Source organism: Nymphaea colorata, chromosome 1 (genome assembly GCF_008831285.2).
Source record: "Nymphaea colorata isolate Beijing-Zhang1983 chromosome 1, ASM883128v2, whole genome shotgun sequence".
NCBI lineage: Eukaryota > Viridiplantae > Streptophyta > Magnoliopsida > Nymphaeales > Nymphaeaceae > Nymphaea > Nymphaea colorata.
Window position 1 is genome coordinate 37,308,698 of NC_045138.2, and position 22,026 is coordinate 37,330,723.

General features: G+C 39.3%; 2 protein-coding genes across 4 annotated transcripts; one reads left to right on the plus strand and one right to left on the minus strand.

Moving 5' to 3' along the window:
• LOC116246453 (uncharacterized) lies at nucleotides 1-11,999 on the plus strand. 3 transcript variants are annotated; one of them, XM_031618343.2, is made up of 12 exons: nucleotides 1-3,841; nucleotides 3,932-5,624; nucleotides 5,750-5,989; nucleotides 6,750-6,879; nucleotides 7,538-7,690; nucleotides 7,867-8,111; nucleotides 8,217-8,295; nucleotides 9,282-9,488; nucleotides 9,915-10,150; nucleotides 10,931-11,009; nucleotides 11,086-11,223; nucleotides 11,397-11,999. In XM_031618343.2, the coding sequence occupies exons 1-12, from the start codon at nucleotides 58-60 to the stop codon at nucleotides 11,592-11,594; spliced, it is 7,182 nt and encodes a 2,393-aa protein (XP_031474203.1). In that variant the 5' UTR covers nucleotides 1-57; the 3' UTR covers nucleotides 11,595-11,999. The 3 variants fall into 3 exon arrangements, with proteins under 3 accessions (XP_031474203.1, XP_031474201.1, XP_031474202.1); XM_031618341.2 differs by having other exon boundaries at nucleotides 1-5,624; XM_031618342.2 differs by having other exon boundaries at nucleotides 2-5,624; nucleotides 8,226-8,295.
• A 271-nt stretch (nucleotides 12,000-12,270) lies between these two features.
• On the minus strand, nucleotides 12,271-19,688 carry LOC116257457 (eukaryotic translation initiation factor 3 subunit E). The gene is made up of 8 exons (XM_031634233.2): nucleotides 19,224-19,688; nucleotides 18,435-18,589; nucleotides 17,158-17,385; nucleotides 16,958-17,079; nucleotides 15,069-15,288; nucleotides 14,170-14,312; nucleotides 12,700-12,837; nucleotides 12,271-12,546 (listed from the first exon to the last, which is right to left on the minus strand). Exons 1-8 carry the CDS (start codon nucleotides 19,429-19,431, stop codon nucleotides 12,441-12,443), a joined length of 1,320 nt encoding a protein of 439 aa, XP_031490093.1. The 5' UTR covers nucleotides 19,432-19,688; the 3' UTR covers nucleotides 12,271-12,440.
• Nucleotides 19,689-22,026: the final 2,338 nt, after the last annotated feature.

Genomic DNA, 22,026 nt, shown 5'->3' on the forward strand with positions numbered 1-22,026 from the left:
TTGAATAAGGAACCAACGGAACTCGGAGGAGGGCCACCGGATGTCTGTCTATTTCCGATGGCGGTCGATTTCGGAGCGAGGAGAGAATCGCAGATGTCCGATCGATCGGCCGGCCGATCTTCCTTCGCCTCACCGTTTGCCGGCGAACTCAGAGGTAAACCGCCTTTCGCCGACTCGTTATCCGGCTCGAAAGCCACGGGTCCCTTCTCCCGGCCGCCGTCGAAGTTCGATCCTCTGAATGCGCGTTCGTCATTTCTAGGGCATCAGAGGAGCTCGGGCTCCTCTGAAAACCCTGGCGCTCAGGTTTTCATGGGGTACAGGACTCAGTCGGGGGCGGGCGAGAACTCTAGGGTACAGACGGTGGATAGCCCATTCCTGCCGTCGGTGAACCCGACGTTGTTTGGGAACTCGGCCGTGAAGAGCCAGAATCCATCGAGGCAGCGGGTTCTGAAGGTGAAGAGGCGATCGACGCCGCAGAAGGGGAAAGATTCGGCACCGGGTGATTCTGGTGCTGGGGCTGATGGCGAGAAGATCGGTGGCGTGTCGGATGATCCATTTGGATCCAAAGAGTCGAGTGCTTCTGATTGTCCGGATTTGTGTTGGGATGGTTCGTCATCAAAATCTGGTGATCGCGCTGGTTGGGTTGGTTTAGATGGCTCTGGAATGGAGTTTGGCTTTGATTCTGGCACTTGGAACATTTCCAAGGGTAAGGGGACGTCGGAAATCGGTAATGTGGGCGATTCGAGAAGATGTGCTGGTTCGGCTAAACCAAATGATGCGAGATTCTTGGGTAGTATGAGTTTTGGCGACGTTGATGGTCGTAGGATCAATGGTGATTTCTTATTCGGCTGTTCAGGTGATTGTACAACTAGTAGTGGTTCGCGGGTGGATGGTTTGTTCAATAAACGTGACAATGAGGATACGGGCGGTTCGTCATGCTACCCAGAGGTTTCTGAGCAGACGAAGGGTCTACCTGAGCGTGTTTCTGGTTGGAAACCGTTTTCTTCCAGTACCAGTTTGGAACAGAAGGAGCCTGCTTCTGCGAGTGGCTTGGGTTCTGAAGGGCCTGTCTTAGGGAAGGATAATAGCGAAGGGTTTAACTCGAAGTTTGGTCGATCTGGACTTTCTGGTGGGAGCGTATTCGTATTTGGTAGTCAAAAAGATCCGAAGCAGAGTTCAGTCAATTCTGGAGATGATAGCAGCAGCATGTCGTTCAAAATGGCAACTGAAATGAGGCATTTGAAGATTGATGACGTGGGCTCAACTGGTAGACACATGCATTCTGCAAATAATTTGAACCTTAAGGGGGAGAACAGCATTCCAGGAATTAGAGAATGGGTCGGCTCTGCTGATTCTAAGATTGACATTGGGTCAATGGCTGGCGAAGAACCAAGAAGCGAACGTTTTGCCTTTGGTGCGAACAGAGGTAACACATGGAGTTCCGATAAGAGCAATAGTTTAGCTAGAGGATTGAGCGAGGGCACAGAAAAGAAGCTGCCTGATGAAATGAGAAAGTTGAAAATCGATGAGGCGCAAGAGGCTTGCTCTGGTGGGAGCGTATTCGTATTTGGTAGTCAAAAAGATCCGAAGCAGAGTTCAGTCAACTCTGGAGATGATAGCAGCAGCATGTCGTTCAAAATGGCAACTGAAATGAGGCATTTGAAGATTGATGACGTGGGCTCAACTGGTAGGTACATGCATTCTGCAGATAATTTGAACCTTAAGGGGGAGAACAGCATTCCAGGAGTTAGAGAATGGGTCGGCTCTGCTGATTCTAAGATTGACATTGGTTCAATGGCTGGCGAAGAACCAAGAAGCGAACGTTTTGCCTTTGGTGCGAACAGAGGTAAAACATGGAGTTTCGATAAGAGCAATAGTTTAGCTGGAGGATTGAGCGAGGGCACAGAAAAGAAGCTGCCTGATGAAATGAGAAAGTTGAAAATTGATGAGGCGCAAGAGGCTTGCTCTTCTGCTTCTTTTACATTTGGCTTTGGTACTAAAACCGATGCCAGTGCTGGAGCATCCAGAAATCAATGCTTCGTATCTCGTAGTACCAGAGGTAGCGGTTCAGCTAGAGTGTCGAGTGAGAGCGCAAAGAATATACTACCGAACGAAATGAGAAAGCTGAAAATTGAAGAAAAGCTAGAAGTTTACTCTTCTGATTACCGTGAGAATCAATCTACTGCAGCTAACATAGATCAGAACATTACCATGGGAAGTGTCGGTAGGACGCCAGAAACTAATATTGCCTTTGAGGTTCGGGAACGTGCGGTGCCATCACCTGGAACTGGTTTGAGCTCCACAAGCTTTGTATTTGGTAGCAATAAATTTGGCACTCAGTGCTTCCAGACAACACAAGAGGCTGGGCAAAGTGGTTCGACTGCTAGAACTGATTCTAGAACTACTAGCTTCACATTTGGCCACAAGAATGCTAATGATTTCACCTGGGATGAAAAAGGAGTCCGCAGTTTCAGTGCAAGCTCAGCTTCTACTGTTCCCAGTGAGGCAGGAACTTCGAAGAATGGGAATGGATTGAGAGATTCTGCTCACAGCAAGCTAGGTTCAGGCAGTCTAGGGAGAGCAACTGTTTTTGGATTCAAGGCTGGTGAGGGGTACGGGAATGATGCCTCTGGGAAGAATGGTTCTGTTTCGGTGTCTGATAATACGGAAGCATCAATTTCATGTGGTCCTGATGGGAATCATTCTGATGGATTCTCAAAGGAAAATTTTCCTGCTCCCAATGTGCCAAGGATGTTCAGCAGCAATGCACAGGAACATGCCGCTGGAAAAAGCACCAGTAGCAAAACCTCTTTTTCATTTACAGATAGTCTTTTTCGCGATAACAGTTTTCCCTTTAGATCTAGTGCTTCAGCTGGTCCATCTTCGGAAAGTTCAGCATCTAACCTGCCTGAAGAAATGAGGAAGTTGAAATTAGGAGGCAGAACGCAGGACGTTGTTCATACGTATTCAGTTGGTACCTGTCCTCTGCCTTCTGACGGAGGGATCTCTGGTAAGAACCCCTTTCCAGGTTCGAACACACCAGGGCCTAGAAAACCTATTTCTGAATTAAAGGTCAGTGAGGGCATGGAAAATGGTGATGATAGCAATTTTGTTTTCAGGTTTAGCAGTGTGAGAACAACGTCAGTTGGGAACAAAGATGCATCTACTTATACTTTTGGAGATTCACGTTCTGAACTACATAACGAATTGAACACTAAAAATGGAGGAAATTCTCCAGGCAATGTTGCTGAGAGTGGGAATGTTCCCTATCGGGTCGAGCCAGGAGACATTGGCAGGAATAAAGAGGAACCAGCTATTGATAGCAGCTCAAAACGTGAAAATGTGGCGTCTGGCTTGGATAATGGTATCCTAAGGCATGGGAATTTCTTTGGGATTAATCATCCAAAATCATCAAATGGTGATCCAGGTTATGGATTCCCTGGAAAGTCAACTTCCAGTCTGCCTGATGAGAACCGGTCCTCAAACAATAAAAATGGAATCTATAAGACTGGGTACCATAGTTCCAATGTACCAGGGACCTCCAAGGGTGACAGTGAAAGTTCATCCACTAGGAAAAGCTCTATACATGCGAGCAGCTTCTCAAATGCAGGTGATAGTTTCTATCAGAAAATTCCTGATGTAGAGCAGAATTACGCTAACTGGTTTCAGATGAACTCAGAGTCCACCCTGAATGACGAGACGAGGAAGTTGGATTTAGAGAACATCTCACACAATTCTGGTAGCACGCGCGGTACTGTTAATGTTCCTGTTTCTTGTGAGCCAGGGATCGTTGGTGGAGAGAGGAGGATTCCCACCAAGGACAAATTTAGCACTTCTCAAGGTGGAGTTACTCAGCAGGGTGATTTTATCTTTGGATCTAGCACTTCGGGTCTGAATGATAACTTAACTGGTCATTCTTTTCAAACCACAGATGGTGTGCTGCCCAACGAAATGGGAAAATCAACTACTGAGAATGAAAAACTGAAATTTAATAGTACATTTCTTCATGGTAGTTCTCATGCTCCCAGGACGTCCAGCAAACCAGGGAGATATAGCCATTACTCAAGCAAGGGAAAGAATTCCAGGCGTTCCTCTGTAGCCAGATCACACGGAACTGGTAAGGCTCATCATCCTGGACATAATGTACATGACATTGATGATCCAACTTTTTCAGTTCATAGAGCAGACACGGATATCTCTTCTTCTAGGTACTCCAGCGAAGATTCATTAAATGTATCAGAGAAGAGTTCACGTGAATCCATGGGTCATGAAAGAGTTTTGGGATCTTTCAAGTTCGGAGGGGAAAGAGAAAGGGAATCTGGTCCTGAGATGCATCCAGTGGAAGACGCAAGGCTTAACACAAGCAGTAGAACGTCTTCAGCATCCATTGGGTGTAAAGTCCCATCATTTGCTAGCATTCCCTCAGAGTTACCTGGTTCTTGGGGATGTTCAGAGGAACCACACGCAGGTGCAGGAACTTCACATCTTGAGAATCCATCTCAACCCAAAGATTTCATGGGGTTCACTTCTGCGAACTCTTTCACAAGCGAGGACAAGCAATTTGCATTTAATTCCAAAGAAGGACGCAGCAAAACTGTTAGACCAAAGAAAAGGAGAGGGAAGTTGAAGCAGCCTGCTGTAAGTCAATCTAGGGAACAGTCAACTTTACCTCAGGAGATAAGTTCCTTGGAAAGGTCTGAATTGGACTCTTCGGGAAGTTACTCACCAATGGATTTCTCTCCTTACAGGGAAACATCCCCTTGTGATTTCTCGAGGGCAACCTCTGTAGCATCTGGTGAATCTGTTGGTCCTGGTGTTGATCATGTCTCAAAAGATTCCTATTGTGCTGTTCCCAGTGATGAGGTAGACACAAAAGTGGATAGTGGTTCACAGCCCTTACACAGTGATGAAGGGGTGACAAAAGAAAAGTTGGACAATTTGATTGGGGAAAATGTGAAGCAGTATGTTAGCAGAAGCACAGCTGGGCCCATGGACTCCAACAGAAATGACACTTGGAGAGGGTCTGGGGATAATCATCATTCTGCTTCAAGGGCTGAAAATGAATGGCTTGACTCTAAAATGGCAAATCTGGATGTTGAGAGTGAAAGATGTATGACATCTGGTGAATCCAATACATTGGGCTTGGGAAATTCAGAGAAAGATGACCAAAAAATATTCAGTTTTGCTTCAGCTAAGGAACCTGAATTCGCATTTGCTGCATCATCTGCCCCACAACCTCCTTTCTCAGCAAAGAGCCATCCTGGAAGAAAGTTTCGGACTAAATCTAGCAAGAATGCTTGTGGATCCACCTCAAGTGTGAACTCTCAGATGAAATTTGCTTCGGTCATGTTCCCGCTTGCTGGTGGTGGCATTGGTCAGGCTACTATAAATGAAAAAGAAGTTAGTTGGCGCCAGAATTCTGACGCATCAGTAAGCCAGAGCTTATTTACTGATGTAAAGTCATCAGCGAACCAAGAACTTTTGTCTTCCACCAGTGGTACTCCTGGTGAATATGGTTCTAAAGTGTCTGTAGAGACTCCCATTACATTGAGTTCTGATACACAGTCCGGACCCAAGTCAACTGCAACTGCGTCACTGGAGGCTTGTGAAAAGTGGCGATTAAGGTCCATCTTGTTTCTAACTTTTTATTATGTTCTGGCCTTTTCTATATTCCTTGGTCCTTTTTTCAGTCGGTAGTTTTTATTGGACATTTGGGTTACTCAATTCTTTTTCGATCTGTTTACGCCAGGGGAAACCAAGCTTATGGAAAAGGGGATTTTTCCATCGCTGAGGAGTATTATACTCGTGGTTTAAGTAGCATTTCTCCAAATGAAACGTCTAGAAGCTGCCGTAGAGCTTTAGTGCTGTGTTACAGCAATCGTGCAGCAACTCGTTTGTCTCTTGACAGGGTAAGAGAAGCATTAATGGACTGTATGGAAGCTATTGCAATTGATCCCCACTTCCCGAAGGTGCTACTTAGAGCTGCAAAGTAAGTAGGATGTGCTTAATGAATCTTTTTTCTTTATCCTTTTTTGTGTTTTATCCTAGTCAACAATAATTTACTTATGACTGTTCAGCCGCAAAGTGTTCTTCATGATCACAATATTCTTCAATTAAATCATAGGCATGGAAATATACTAATATTTTTTCCTAGTCATGTATGATTTTACTAACTCAGTCTATCTGAGTATGATGAGATTGATTTTACGTAATGCATGCTACTATTGTTAATGTTGCACAGGCGCCGTTGCATTTAAGCTGGTGGTTTGATTAGGAAAGTCTTAGTGATAACCTTGATTTTGCCTACTCTGACAGTATTTTTAACTTTTAATCCTTACATTCAAATTTCCCAAGTAATTGTGATGTCATGTTTTACTCCGTAATGTAAATTTTCATTCCTTAAAATCGTAGCTTTTTCTTTTTCCCTGTATGTTCTGCAAGATAGGAAGTAGCTTTCTTGTTGACATGCCTAACACAAAACCGAATTTTTTCTCATGACCCCGTTTACACCGGAAGCTATATATACCTGTTGCTATGGAGGTTAAACTGTCATATATCTTGTTGTTCCAACCAATGTAATACTTAGGTTCTTTTCTCCTTTTGGAGGTTTATATACAATTGAGTTGGGCATGCCTAGCCATTGACAACTATTTCTTATCAGTTTTGTTGTTACTGTGATTATTACTATCTTTATCTCTGTTACTTCTGTTAAGTGTTTTGTTTTGGGAGTCTTACTTCTCTCTTTTCAGTTGCTATCTTGTCCTTGGGGATGTTCAAGATGCATTAACGTACTACAAAAAGTGCCTGCAATTTGGAAGCAATTCAAATGCAGATCAGAAGGTTGTCACAGAAGCTTCAGATGGTTTACAAAAGGCTCAGGTAGTGTTGGTTTGACTGTTTTATATTCTTGTGCTAACAGTAAACTAGTTAAACTGTTCTTGTGTTGCATAGTTTTCTATCGTTGTAAATTTGAAAATACCAAGAGGAAAACAGAATATTTAGTTTCTTAAAATGAATAAAAAAGGTGAACTAGTCAAGCACCATGAAACATAAGTGTATTACTTTCGGACATCATGGAACATGAATATCATGGCAAATATGTTCTTGCAAGCATGTGAATGCATAGGTTCATTTTAATAGATACACTACCATCCATGATAGTCTGGACTTTATTCTCTTCTTTTAGCCAATTATATCATGATGATGTACTGTTTTAGTTAATAACGTAAATAGATTACCTGTCACAGCTTTTACAAGATATCTTCATATCCTGGAGCAATAAGCATGTCTCTTCGAAGTTTAAAATTTTTATTCAAATCAAAACTTGTCCGAAAAATTAGTTGTTTGTCTTGTCTCTCAATGATTTTGTTCTACATGATTGATATACTCTTTATTTTTTTCCCTTATCATTTTCCTAATTTGTATGAGTTTAGCTTGTTAAAAGTTTAGAGTCCTTACAAGCATCAGGCTCCTCTTTCTTTGATATAATAAAGCATTTGATATTGTTAATATGATAAACTACATTTTCAATTGACAGCAAGTGGATGAGTGCACAGACCGGGCTTCTAACCTTCTACTGCAAAAGACACCTGATGCTACAGCAAATGCATTACAAGTCATTGATGAGGCTTTATTGATTAGTCGATGTTCTGAATGCTTGTTTGGATTGAAGGCAGAGGCCCTTTTAATGGTTTGTCCATCTTTGCTTCCTTGGTTACTTCAAATTCAGTAATGGTCATGTCTACGTTTTAAATTGTTCATTGGTCTCATATAAACAAATTATTAGATTTCTTTCATTTGTCTGGGCTTTTATATTAGTCTTTAGATTATTAGGTTCCTGACTTGTACATATTTCTGCATATGCAGCTTCGTAAGTATGAAGATGTGATTCAGTTATGCGAGCAAACTCTAGGCTCTGCAGAGAGAAACTCTGTGCTTGTTAGTTCCCACTCCAGCCATAAACATGACGATGGAACAGCTAAATTAGAAAAAGGTACGGCAAGAATTTGGCGTTGGTGCATGATTGCAAGGGGCTATTTTCTTTTGGGGAGGCTTGAGGATGCTCTTGACTTGCTTGAGAAGCATGGAATGGCAGATTGTTATGTAGATATGTAAGTCTTGAAGTAATTCACTCTTTCCAGTTTCAATTTTTGATATGGTCCTTCTCTATTCCATCTGTTATCCAGAAGTATCCCAATCAGTCAGTTTGACTTTAGTTCTTACAGGCATGGGATGAAAGTTTCAGGATCTTCACCAGCATTTCCAGCTGTCATTCGTGAGCTACTGCGTCTCAAAGTATTCTCATCATTTTTCTTCATTAATTATTCCTTTCTGTTTGTCTACTTATTGAATGCCCTTATTTTTGCGTAGCAACTTTATTGTGTGTCATTTCATCGTTGCATTATGTTTCCAAGTATATAGGCTTAAACTTTCCTTCAGCTCACTATTGTCTCTTGCTAGTGTAATATAGAAATAGAACCATTGTAGCAATTTATAACTTTACCATAACCTTGCTTCTGATGTAGGAACTAGGAACACTTGAAACCACTTTATAACCAGATCGTCGGCAGGCAATGGCCTACACCTGTGGTCCTTTGTCTCATCTCAACTGGCATGTTTTGGGGCAAAAACAGAATTGTATTTATGAATTATTGTAGAGAGGAGATATGGATGTCATGGTGTGTCAGACATGGGCTTTTCAAAAGAGAGAGAAACTGAGAGTCTCGAATACCCTGTTGACTGTTGTATATGAACATAGTCACAGAAAATGTGTCTTTTTTCGAAAAAAAGAACTTCGGCCGAAAAAAATGGTAAAAAGAACATTCAAGAAAATGCCAAGACGAAAAAACCCATTAGAAAAAATGCCAAAACAAAAAAATGGGAAAAAACCTATTTTTCTCTTTTTTTTTTATTTTTGGCGTTTTTCACATTTTTTGTGTTTTTTCTAGTATATATATATATATTATATTTTATTGTTTCATTTTTTTACATTTTTTATTACCACATTTCTATTTTGAAATTTTACTTTCAAGATCTTTTTTCTATTAATTATCTTAAAATTTGCCAAGATTTTCTGAGATTGTCCCTAGAAAAACAACTCTGCTGCATTATATTTGAGAAAAACCTTACTGCTTAAAAGTTAAAACCCGTAACCAATATTTGTGACTATGATAGAATGGGATGCTTCTTTTGATTTTATGTTTCAGCAATCTTCTGCTAATTCATCCAGTAAATTAATGGCCTAACATGTGTTTAATTGTGTTCTTGTGTTTTTTTCTTAGTCTGCTGGAAATGAAGCATTTCAAGCAGGAAGACATGCAGAAGCAGTTGAGCATTATACTTCTGCTCTTGCCTACAATATTGAGTCACGACCTTTTGCTGCAATATGTTTTGCCAACCGTGCAGCTGCATATCAAGCATTAAACCAGATTACAGATGCTATTGCTGATTGCAGTTTGGCAATGGCATTGGATACAAACTACTCGAAGGTAATTCCTTGAAGTGGTATATGAGCTTACTTTTGCATCTTCATGGTTGATTAAGGAACCCCTTGATTGGTTCTCAAACACATGTTTCAGATGTTCTATTACAGAAATTGTTTGTTTTCATGGGTAAATAAATTGTTTCGGACATCCCATACTAGCATCTTTAATATCTATGGGCTGCACATGAAGCAGAACCTTCACCTGGAAGTTTCAAAAAAAATGAAATAATAATAGTAAGGAAGAAATACAAATATAGTTTCAGCTTTATTACCATTCTCTCCCATTTTTAAGAAATTCTGAAAATTGAAAATAAAGTTCTAGCTAGAAATACATTTGCTCACACATTACATTACACATAGCAATTGAATTTACATGACTGGGTATAATGGTTGATTGCTTTTAAATCTCAACTGAATGTGCTATCACTAGGCGGTTTCTCGGAGGGCAACCTTGCATGAGATGATCAGGGACTATGGCCAAGCATCTGATGACCTGCAGAGACTTGTTTCACTTCTTGAAAGGCAAATTGAGGACAAAACAATCCAAACTGGAGCAGTTGGACGAGTGGGAACTGCAGTCGCCGATCTAAGGCAAGCTCAACGAAGGCTTGCTGCTGTTCAAGAAGAAGCCAAGAAGGATGTTCCCTTGAATATATATTTAATCTTGTAAGTAAAATGTTGAACTTTTGATTCACATGCATTTATGCCAAGCCCCAATAAGTTTGTTTGCTTTTTAGCATTGGCATGCTGAAGGTGTTAGCCTGAAAGAAAATGTTGTCTAAATGGCAAGTAGAACTACAATACCTCTTCTGGATTAACATAAATAAAAAATATTGGTCGACTTAGTAAGCTGTCTCAAAATATTTTCTCATGCCATTTTCTCAGGTTTGATGACAAACTGGATTTTTTAGTTTGCACTGCCAATTTTCTTTTCTGTACGTCATATATCAGTAAATTTTATTGAAAATATTTGAATGCCGTCGAAATGATGTTTCTAGATGTGTATCTGTGCTAGTGCGCATGAATGTGTCTCAATCACATTAAGTTCTGTGTGTAGGTAGAGGTTGTCATGACCTGACTCCACGTGTATCTTAGTTTCCTAATCTCTTGAAGAATAATAAATGAAATGTCTTATATTGCTAAAAGATGTAGGATATGCTTTTACTGGTATTGCTTTTGATAAGACTGCATACAGCAGGCCACCTGCTTTGCATTTCCAATGTAAACAAATTGCAGACGGTCTTTTTCTAGATTGTCCAGCATCTGCATCTATAGTTTTTTTTTTTTTTTTTTCCTTCTTCTAATCTAATTTTAAAAAAATTCAAAAATGCATGATAGCTGGCATGCATGAAAGTGTGTAAGAGGGAAAGAGAGGAGAAAGATTTCTAAGGTTTACTGCAGTACTCATAAATCTGATGGCCTGATGTTCGTTTTGTTTCTTCTCAGGGGCATCGATCCAACATGCACTGCTTCAGAAGTCAAGAAAGCATACCGCAAGGCAGCACTCAAACATCATCCTGACAAGGTTTTGTTTCCTATACTCCAAAAAGTTTGAATTGCTTCACGTGGTCATCATCTTAATGAGCTTTGTTGCTAAATAGGCTGGTCAGTTCCTGGTAAGAAATGAGAATGGCGATGATGGTCTCTGGAAAGAAGTTGCTGCTGAGGTACACAAGGATGCAGACAGACTTTTCAAGATGATTGGGGAGGCTTATGCAACTGCCTCCGACCCTGGCAAGGTATGTCATTTGGTTTATGCGTGGCTATGATGTTGTTTGTTGTTTTTCAATCTCCTTGATAATCTCGTAGTTATGTAAAATAGCTACGCATGGATGGACTTAAAATGATCCAGCCATCATCCTACTGTCATTTCCTATAGCTGTATCATAAAGTGAAATTTTCGTCTTGTCAGCGTTTGCAATTTGATAGCGAGGAAAAGATGTTTAAGGCACAGAAGAAAGGTACTGGGAGCAGCCCATCTCAACCACCACCAGAATCTCAAAGTCGCCAGTACAGTCCATTATACAAGGGCGCCATGAGGACGTCAAGGGAACAGAGAGAAAGGCACTATCGGTGGTCTGAATCATCTTCATGGTCCAGGTACTCTTGAACAGGTCAACCGTAAGCTCGTGATGTCAACAAGTGTGTGTGGTCCTTAGGAGATCCTCAATTTTGATCTGGCTTTTGGTTGATGGAGGTCGGCTCAGCGCTGCAAGAAATCATCTTCAAAAATGGCGATATTGAGAAAATTTATGCGAATCCGTGGAGACGAACCTCCCGGTCTCTGCTCCATGGTTGGGTCGATAGCAAAAGCACGAGGGTTTTCCTTTCCATCCAAGAGGTAGAGGTTGTGGCAATCAGAATGTTCCCGGCTTGTGAATTGAAGAAGAATATGTTACATATTGGTGTATATGTTTGTATAATTTTTTTTCTTATAATCTTGTCTATTTTTTCAATGGGAGAATCATCATTAATTTTTCAAAAATAAAAATAGAGGGAGCTTGATTGAGTTCCATGCGAAACGACTATCAAATATCAAATCAGACTGATATCTGAGCACACGGCCGAAGAAGGATAAACCAGTGCTTAAACAAGACCCGTGTGATAATTTCACAATAAAGCAACGTAATTGACCAAACCCCATCCGAGCGTTTGAACTATCTATTAACGCTATTTATTCATGTGAGCAAGGTGTCCTGCTGGGCTTGGATAGACCTTTTACCATCTTATGATAGGTGGTGCATCAGAGGAAGAGAGGCCAAGAGAGACAGACACCGACAAAAAAGTTGTAGCCCGTAATCAAAATTAGCTTCAGCGTTATAAATAAATTCACCGTCAATAACATCCCCACTTGCAAATTTTTAAGAAAGAAAAAGCCAACTAAAATGGCTCCCCCAACGGGAAAAATACAAAATCAAACAGGATGATGGTATAATTCGGGAGCAGTTATCGATCATCACCGAGCAGCAGCCTGTCCGACTGGTGACGATTCGATAACATTCTTAGCCAGCATATATGTGCGAACAGACAACTGTTTTGTGCTTTCTATGATCTGCTCGTACCTGTAAAACATCAGACAGAACAAGTAGTCAGCCAACCAGGAACCAGGAAGAGAGAAATCTTGAAGCTGCTCTTGGCTCAGCCTCATGCAAGGGTGGAAAAATAGTTGGTAAAGAATAAACCACTTTTTTTTTCCCTACTGTAGTCCAACTTACACATTGACGTAGCTGGTCCCCATGACGACTGTCCCCGACATTGAATCAATCTTAGCATCAAGCTTGGAGTTCCGAACAAGATTTACTATCCATCTCTCGGCTTCATCATAGCTCATATTCAACTTTTCGGCAAGCATGCTGAACAAGCATTCAGCAAATCAACAATGAGGAAATGTTCAATCAGAAACCCGCTCTACATAATCATAAAATCACTGCTCACAAGCTAACAAAAGGTGATTTAAAGATCAGAAATTATGACACGTTAACTATGAAGAAAAACTATATGATACTGATACACCTTCGAAACTGCAACTTTCCGTATCTACTGCAACTTACAATACAACCGCCATATCATACTTTACCGCACAACATGTGTAAATGATGCTACAGTCTGAAACACAAAAACAAAAAAGCGAACAAAATTCTCTTTTGAACTTACTTAAATTTCTTAAGGCTGAATAGTAAGTTTATCAGGAAAAACATTCTCCTTCACTTAAAATTTAAGGTTGGCACCATGCATGGATCACTTTGCACATTTACTAACATCGATTATAATCTAGCTTGAGGCACTCTAGCAAAAGGAAACTTGTTTGGGAGCAGGGGCAGTCTTCAACTGTCTCCAGACAACAAAATAAAGTGCAAAACCTGAAGCCATGCATTTTTTGCTTCTTTTTGAGCATTTAACAAAAATGGGAGCCTAGTTAACCAGAAAAATAAGAAAGACTTACCAAATCCCATGCTTTAAGGAGAAGTGGACTTTATAAAGAAAAGGCATACACTATCTTTCCCTCGGTATTTAGGTTTAGTTCTAATGGGTGGAGCCACTTTCTCACAAAAAAGTGAAAATCGGGGAAAGAATTTACTTAACCTAACAATGTTGGAGTTAAGTAAAACTTATCAACATCCATTTTTAATTGCATCAAGCCATCACATTTAAACAGAAATGGGTTTTTATCCCAGCCAGTCGATTGCAAGCGCAAGATCTAGCAGGGAAACAGAATGGTGAAAGTTTAAATTTAATCTACAAGAGAAGAGATGACTTTGTATACTAGAACAGTACACTGGAAGAACCTGTTGGCATCCATGAGGCAGCCTGAGCAATTTGGCCAACCTGACCACTGTTTGATGGAAAAAAACCAGAATTCACAAATCATCAATATAACAAAGCATAAAAGAAGCGGAATTCCCAAACAACTAAACAACAAAAAGGAGTCAAAGGAGAAAACCAGTTCGGCAAACTGATGAAACAATAAAAACAGACTTAGCAGTTCAAAGCTAGCCACATAATTAACTCAACAGATGTCATTTTGTCATAGATTAGTAACAAGAATGCCCTTTGTAGTTTGTACCAACGATGACAGCACTCATCCATTATTAGTCAAAAGCATTAATGAGAATAATCTTCAGGAATTGAAACAAAAAAAATTATTTATTTACCAGAAAGAGAGAGAGAGAGAGACCCACTCTTACCCAATATCAATACAACGATGTATGCGACAATAGGTTTCAAATACAAAGAGTCGAGCATTCTCAAGAAATTCGTCTCTCAAAGGTACCGTGGTAAAGTTACCCTCTTGAACTTGTTTGCCAAGAAATGGGTCATTCAATATCACCTGCACATTCATCAAAGAACAGAGACGTTGCAACTGTGAAAATTTTACAAGAAATTAGAAAAGATATTTGCTACAAACTAGATACATAAAAAAGATATTTGCAGCAAACTGGACACATAGAACATGATTAACCAGACCCACAAAATATATTTCTGAATCAAGGCCAGCCTCTGGGACCAAATAATTAGAGATAGCCTGAACCAACCAAAAATAATGGCAGTATTTCCAGTTCCATGGTCAATAATTTATCACAATTTATGATGGATAAAAATGTAAAGTTCTGTGGACCTCATCCTTTCCACATATGTAAGAGTAAAAAGCATACTTCATCTTGCACATGTTTCGCTTACAAACACGGCATAGAGAAAAATGACACATTAGTTATCCAGATATTTGTTTTACGCACAATATGATCACAAGTTAGAGACAACAATATATTCTAGAATTTTTGCAAGAAAGCTGAATGTCGTGTGGTATAAATGTGCTATTGCCTCCATGAAGTAAAAACTAATTTTCCTTTTCTTTCCTTTTTTTTTGGCCCATTCATTATAGATGGACATAATGCAATTTTGAATAGCTTGGAGGTACTATCAGAGGTCCGTATCATGTATAACTTGGGGAACATGAATAGACTAAAACAGTTCAGACACAAGAAAAACACACAAAATGGAAAAGAAAGAGCACGTCAAACTCAACATATGAACAATTAAGAACAGCCTTAACAAAGATCAGATAAGTTTGAGGCATAAAACTTACATCTTCACACTCTCGGAGCTTTTGTTGTGCACCTTCAAAATCATAATTGATATACAAACACTCCAGAAACTCTGTAACGGGGTCTTTATATGTATATTGCTCTTGCTGGATGACTTTGATCAACTCCTTCAGCATATTTCTTCTCCTTTTGTTGACAATAACAGCTGTAGCCACATAGCGAAGAAGGTGGTGTGCATTTGTTTGAAGAGCGTTAAGATACCTGCAAAAATTGCAGGTTATTTAACGCAGCAATATCAGAACTTATTGACTACTTTTGTGCACATGGCAAAGGTACACGATCAAAGACAATTACATCTACAAAATGCAATTACATACCTCAAAATAAGGAGAAACTACATAACAATACATAATTTCTAGCACAGCCATAATATATGTACCCTAAGCCAAGCAGAATTGTCTCATAGCACATGTTTTCACTTGATATGAAGTGTCCAACAGGACCATACAGTACATTCGGATGTCGATATCAGGTTTGTAGTGAGTCGTCACAGAAAACGCATTTTAAAAAAAAAAAAACGTTAAAAACGAAAAAAAAAAACGCGTTTTTAATGTGTTTTTAACACGTTTTTTTTCACTTTTTTCAATTGTTTTAACACCAAACAGTTTTCTTTTCATTTTCTATTTTTTATTTGTTGCAAATCTACTTATCTTGTGATGTTTGTGTTATTAATTTCTCACTTATTATTTTTCTCCCATTTTTAGTTTTTTTAAATTTTTAAAAACTTACCATATTTTTCCCGTTTTTTTCAAGCTTGCCGTATTATACCCAAGAAAAACCTCGCCGTTTAAAACTCCAAGGCGTTATTTGGAAAGACAGCATCAGTTCCGTACATAACTGAAAAAGTCTCCCGCTGAATGAGTTTCATCAATGACTTGAACTAATGATGACAGACAATGAAGCAGAAGTACTCAAAGTCAAACAAGAAACGATGCAAATAGAAAAAGGCTGATGAAAACCATTTAAAAGGGCATAACAGAAAATCGCACCAAGCAGAGGAACAGAACTGACTTAAAGCATGTCACAAGGACTTTCCATCTTGAGACCTGGATATGACACAGACACACACAGGCATATATCATATTGTACATTTAATAATAACTAAGGGATATACTGAAATCCATTGCCACATCCGTGTTACAGCAAGAAAAGTGAATTTTAAGTCAGTTCTGGAATTGAGAAACAATGGAACAAAAAAACAAGTGGGAAATAAGAAAGTTGTAAATGAGACATTTAGATATTGATCTTTACTTCAACTAAGAAATATATGCAAGATATACTTTATTCCTAAATTATAATTTAAAAGATCATCAGTAATTTAAACAGTACATCAGAATAACATTTGCAAGATCCACTTTATTCTTACATCCATTAACTCAGACTAGATAATAATTATTTATGTAATACAAATCTTACAACATTTACATCTATAAAATAAAATTTAATAGCACTAATTCAAATAAATACAAAAAATAGATGACATCATCAACATGATTTCATTTAGAATTAGAAACAACAAGGTATTGAAAATCACATTTTTCGTATAAACTATAAACAAATAATATTAGAATTTCAAAACCACAGCTACTGGTTTGGAGGCACGCAGGAAACATGAGAGAAAGCGCATGACAATCATGGGAACAACACCAGGAAAAACAGAAAGCAAGAAAGGAGATGTTAGATCATATGAAAAGCTAAAAAAGATGTGATTTTTGCCATGCTTTGGAACTGAGAAATAGCGGAATAGAAATTTAACCACCACAAGCACAAACACGATGTGAAAACGAGGACTAAAACATAGTTCAGATGGTAAGAAAATTAACCAACAATGCTGCATGAAAGTTAGAGGGCATCATAAATTCTCATATACCTATCTTGGAAGAAAAGATCAATGATGCCATTTCTGCCATTTTCGTGGTTAAAGAAAATAAAGAGACTCCAATGCATCAACCAGGTTCTGTTTTGCAGTTGTATGAGTGGAGATGAAAAGCTCTACATAAGAGGATTAGAGCCTGTAAGGAGTCTTGAAACAGAATTGAAAACTAGTTAACTCAAAAGCAAGGCACAAACCTTGGAATCTATTATCTCCTTTAACCGATTAAGCTCTTCAAGAGCTACATCCCAGTTTTGCATCAGTATCTCTGCCGCAAGTTTTCCCCATAATGCACTCAAGCTTCTATCACTATTCGTGCACAGGGCACGGTACTGATATAAAAAGTCTGCTGCACCAGAGTAGTTTCCGCATTCAAATTGGAACTTAGCATACTGATATAAGGCTTCAATCTGGTCTGGACCAATCTGCTCAAAATGGCAATCTAATTTCAGTGGTCAATGGATAAGGCTAACAAAAGGCAAAAGCATTTAAAAATTTTACGGTCATATAGAATATATATATATATATATATATAGTACACCCTTGTTGAATTTGGCAAATGCGTGCAGGCACATTAGAGCGTGTCTGCACGGTGGAGGAGAACATCAGATATAGATCTTCTTTCTCGACCATATATTCCCTATTCAAATGTGGACACTGCATGGCATCTTCCACTCCAAACTATGTTAAAAAAGCATTTTTTTCCCAAAATTTTTGTCACACCATTGGAAGTGAAACAGATATGAAGAAAGAAATGTCTCAAGGTCCTCTTGGAGATGTTTTCCTCCATGATATGAAAAACATTCCACTTTTTATGAGACAAGTCCAAACTACCATCAAAGCGCAGAAAGAAGCTCGTAACAGAAAATCAAGCTAACATGAGAGTCCAGGGAAACTTTGTAATTGAACCTGGGAACCTTATGATGAACCAAGTATATAACAGGATGATGTTTACCACAGTTCATACCGCTCAAGCTACACATCCCATAGTTGTAAAATGTAAACAATGTTCATTGAGAATGAAAAGATGGCACACATGACTGAATACAACAATGCAACTATCTCCAACCCAAAAAATATTACCAGTCCCAGAGTGACTCGTTTTTTTCAAGGATGCTACTGGCAGAGATCATTAACTTTATTCCTAGCAAGTTGCAGCTAAGACCCTTGTACCAACATTGTATAGGAGATAAGAGTAACGGTAAAATGAAACAGAACAATGCTCTCTTATACAATAAGCTAAGAACTCCAACTCTTTTGCTTGGTGTAGATAGGCCTTTGCAAATTTGAGGTAGAGACTGTAGATTACAATATCTTGGCAATATAATTTTCAATTCTTTGAACAACCAAACGTGTTCCAGGGTCCGGCTTAATATCTTGGAGTACACAATCTGATCTCTCAAGCCAACATTATGCCACTCTATGAATAAAGCATACAAAAAGACTTACAAAATAATATTATTGACTTTTGCACCTGATAGCGATCGTTCAACATTTGAAGATTGTATTGTTTATCAGGGCGGAGATCCTGAACTAGGGAAGCATTCTGGAGAAATGATATAAGGGGTGCAGCAGCTTCCTCCAGGGACTTCAATCTGGAAACAACTTCAGCGCGCCTGTCAAGCATATCTGTTCTTCAGCAAATAAATTATATGAATGATTAGTTACAGAAGACATGCAATTAAGCAAAATTATATTCATTATACTGTCAATGGGACACAGCGTCACAGTAATAATGGGCAATTTTTACACAACCAAAAGAGCACGGAAATTAACAGATCAACGAAACAAGTAACAATCAAATACAAATTGTGCACCGGCCGACAAATCACTAACCCAAGGCAGCATAATTCGAAACAATAAGCCATTCCAGTTCCTAGATGAACCAAGCTCAAAGACCATGGACATTAACACGACAAACCCCGGGAAGAGAAACGCGATAAGACCCACAACGAAAAGCTAAAGAAGGAGACAACCAAAGAAATTACAGGAAAACAATAAAACATCAAGATCAAGACATATTTAACATAGTGCACACACAAAATAAGAAACCGAAACGAGTTTCAGGGAAAAACAGATCCAACAAAGTAACGTAATCCTAAAGAAACCAGAACATGCATCTATCACGTAAAAAGGGTAAGACACAAAAACAAACAAACGGTATAAAAAACAGACGAACTAAACAACAAAGCAAGAGATCGAACTAGCAGGGAAAAACGAGGAGAAGAAGAAGAGGAAGAGGAGAAGGACAAGAAGAACGGACCCTGAGGGACTGTCTCAGTATGGTGAAGGCTCCTGTGTATGTCGATGGCGTAGTCGACCATGTTGGTCTTGCTGAGGAGGTCGGTCTTCGCCTTGAGTATCTCTTCGTCCGCGTATAGCTGCCTCTCCTGCAGGAACTCCAGCAACGGGAAGACCAAATGCCGGTCAAGGTGCAGGGCGATCCGCGACGTCAGGTCGTAATTCGGCATCGTGATGACTCTTCCTTTCTTCCCCTCCCTCGATAAACCCCAGAAATTGCAGGCAATCGAAACCGACCCTCCGAGAAGAAAAAGGAAATAGATCTCACAATCTCCGGGACGAATGAATCCGGAGGAGAGACGAGCCGGCTTCTTCCCTCCCTCCCAAAACCCTAGAAATCTGGAGACGACGAGAGAGGGGAGGGATAACGAGAGGAGGGCGCTTTACCTCTTCCCTCCAGAAGAAAACCCTAGGAAGCCTTCTGTCCGCCTACGGTTCGGATCCCTTGTGTGTTTATACTTGGCGCGTTTCATCGAGCCCTTGGGTTGTGCTCCGAGTTTGGACTCCTCTAACGGCACTCACCGGGTCAGACTTATCTCCCTCAGGAGGGTCCATCTTGTTCTCGGACACATCCTGTTCTTCCAAACACTTCCTTACATATCTACGTTCTTTTGCAAAAAATTAATATAATTATATCTTTACTAACAAATTTATGAATAGTATCTATAAAATATATCATGTTATAAAACATAATATGTTTATTTTAAAAATATTTATATTTGTAAAACACAATGTTCTTGCGTTTTATGAACAGTTCATAGTCCTTGTGTTTACTGTTTGCGTGTGCCCTCAGGGTTGCAGCGGAACACCCCGCAGGCGTCTGCTCCGCGTCACAAGCGAGATTAGCAAATGTCCTCACTTTCGGATCCGGTTTAGATCGGTCGGGTTTGCGGCCAAATCTCACCTTCGGGCTTCGGGCCGTTCGTTTCCATCCTTTTTCTTTTCTCTTGTTTTCTGTTTTTTCTTTTTTACTTGCTCTCTTTTAGTGTTTCATACAACTATTCTCCTCACCTTAATATTAATATTAATTTATTTATGTTAAAAAATACAGAAAACTGTCTCAAAATTTTGTTTAATTTCAGAAAAAACTGCTTTCAATATAAAACCCACAAAATTATATCCTTAAACCTCTAATTTGTTTTGGAGCTTAGGTGAACATATGTATGATGCATTCTTCAACTTGGTGTTGCGCTTGCTGCCGTTTGTAGTTCAGATGAGTAACACACTGAAAAATGAATGACGACTACCATAGAATAGAATTAGAACCTTGGATTCTTGAGTGTGTTGCCACTTGATTGCACTATGCCTCTTAAAGATTAGTGCCATTTAGTTTATAGACAGTGAAGACCTCTCAAATATTTAGATAAGTCAAAATATGTATGAGAAATGTGAATCTGTCATCATCACTGAAGAAAAAAACAAAGGAAAAGAAAACAATATACCCAAAACATATATTCTACCATTAGAAAAACCTTTGTTTTTTGCGATTGAATGCAAATGAAAGGGTATGTTGAACAAGCTGTCTGAGAAAAATGGCAGCCTCTTTTCGTTCATCCCTTTCATTTCATCCTTTTAACCTGTAGACTCACGCCATGACCATGTCTTTTACTGCGTTCAACTGGTTTGGATCTGAACGAGTTGAATTTGTACACGGTTGTTGACCTCCTCCTCACCTGAATGATGTCAAGTGCTCGGGATCCTTTCTAGTGCAAACCCTTTTGAAATTTTGATTTCTTGTTAAAAGAATTCAACAAAGTACAATTCGTATTACAAAGTGGTGCATGCATTGTAACATATGTGCAACGATCTTTTCTTGTTATTGTTGCTTTAGTTGCTTCCTTTCCACACTTTCTTCAGAAGCTTTCAGGCTTCACACGTTAAAATCACCGATTGAATGCTCACTTCATGATTCACCGATTGAATGCTCACACGCTAACCCCCCACATGAGCTCCAGTTGACAAAACTTTCCAAGGAAACCATTTCGGAATCTGCGATTCAAAAGAAGCCTTAATTTGACTTTCTTTTTCTTTAATCTTCCTCCTTGTCTTGATAATCATGTGGTTCAAAGCCCTATGTTCTTTGATACCAACAGGAGAGATACCACAAACTTTAGCAAGAAAACAACTTTATTGTGACGCTGGAGTAATCCTATTACTGGCGCTGTGTGCCCGAGTCAGTGTAGGGATGTCAATCTATCAACCTTGAGATTAGATAACACATGAAATTGTTTCAAAAAAGTCATACATGAAAAAATAACATCCAATTAAAATATCAGATTGGATTCAGGCTTATCGATTGGATTCAAATTGGAATTTGGTTTGAAATAAGGGCTTTCGCCGGTGGTCATTCGCCGCCGGAGAAGCTGATTCCGTCGGTGGGCATCGGCGCATGCCCACTGTTTGAGATCATAAAAGTTTTTGAGCTCCATATCTGTCTGACTCATAACCAATGTGATTACGTATAAATTAATGTTGAATCTTATGTTAATTGGATATCTATTTAGCACTAAGAAACAATGTTTGAATAATGGAGCTAAGATGAATTAACTAAAGGTTGGATCGATAAACGGGACTCTGAACGGTTTACATCCAGGGCGAAGGTTTTACGAGACAAGATTCAACTAAGGCAAGTTCATACCTCATAAATAAGTTGCGTGATCATTCACGAAAGCAATTGTAGAACACCGCTCATTTTATTATTTAAGTTATTGATATGGAATGGAAATCACAGTTAGTAACTAGTTTCTTCTATCCGCTAGTGGCAA

Coding starts and splice junctions, on each gene's coding strand:
- LOC116246453 (XM_031618341.2), top strand. CDS start 58: ATGGCGGTCGATTTCGGAGCGAGGAGAGAATCGCAGATGTCCGATCGA. Junction 5,625..5,749: donor TGTGAAAAGTGGCGATTAAG/GTCCATCTTGTT, acceptor TGTTTACGCCAG/GGGAAACCAAGCTTATGGAA. Junction 7,691..7,866: donor AGGCAGAGGCCCTTTTAATG/GTTTGTCCATCT, acceptor CTGCATATGCAG/CTTCGTAAGTATGAAGATGT.
- LOC116257457 (XM_031634233.2), bottom strand. CDS start 19,431: ATGCCGAATTACGACCTGACGTCGCGGATCGCCCTGCACCTTGACCGG. Junction 12,838..14,169: donor CATCGTTGTATTGATATTGG/GTAAGAGTGGGT, acceptor ATGCTTGTTCAG/CATGCTTGCCGAAAAGTTGA. Junction 12,547..12,699: donor GGGACCAGCTACGTCAATGT/GTAAGTTGGACT, acceptor GATGTTTTACAG/GTACGAGCAGATCATAGAAA.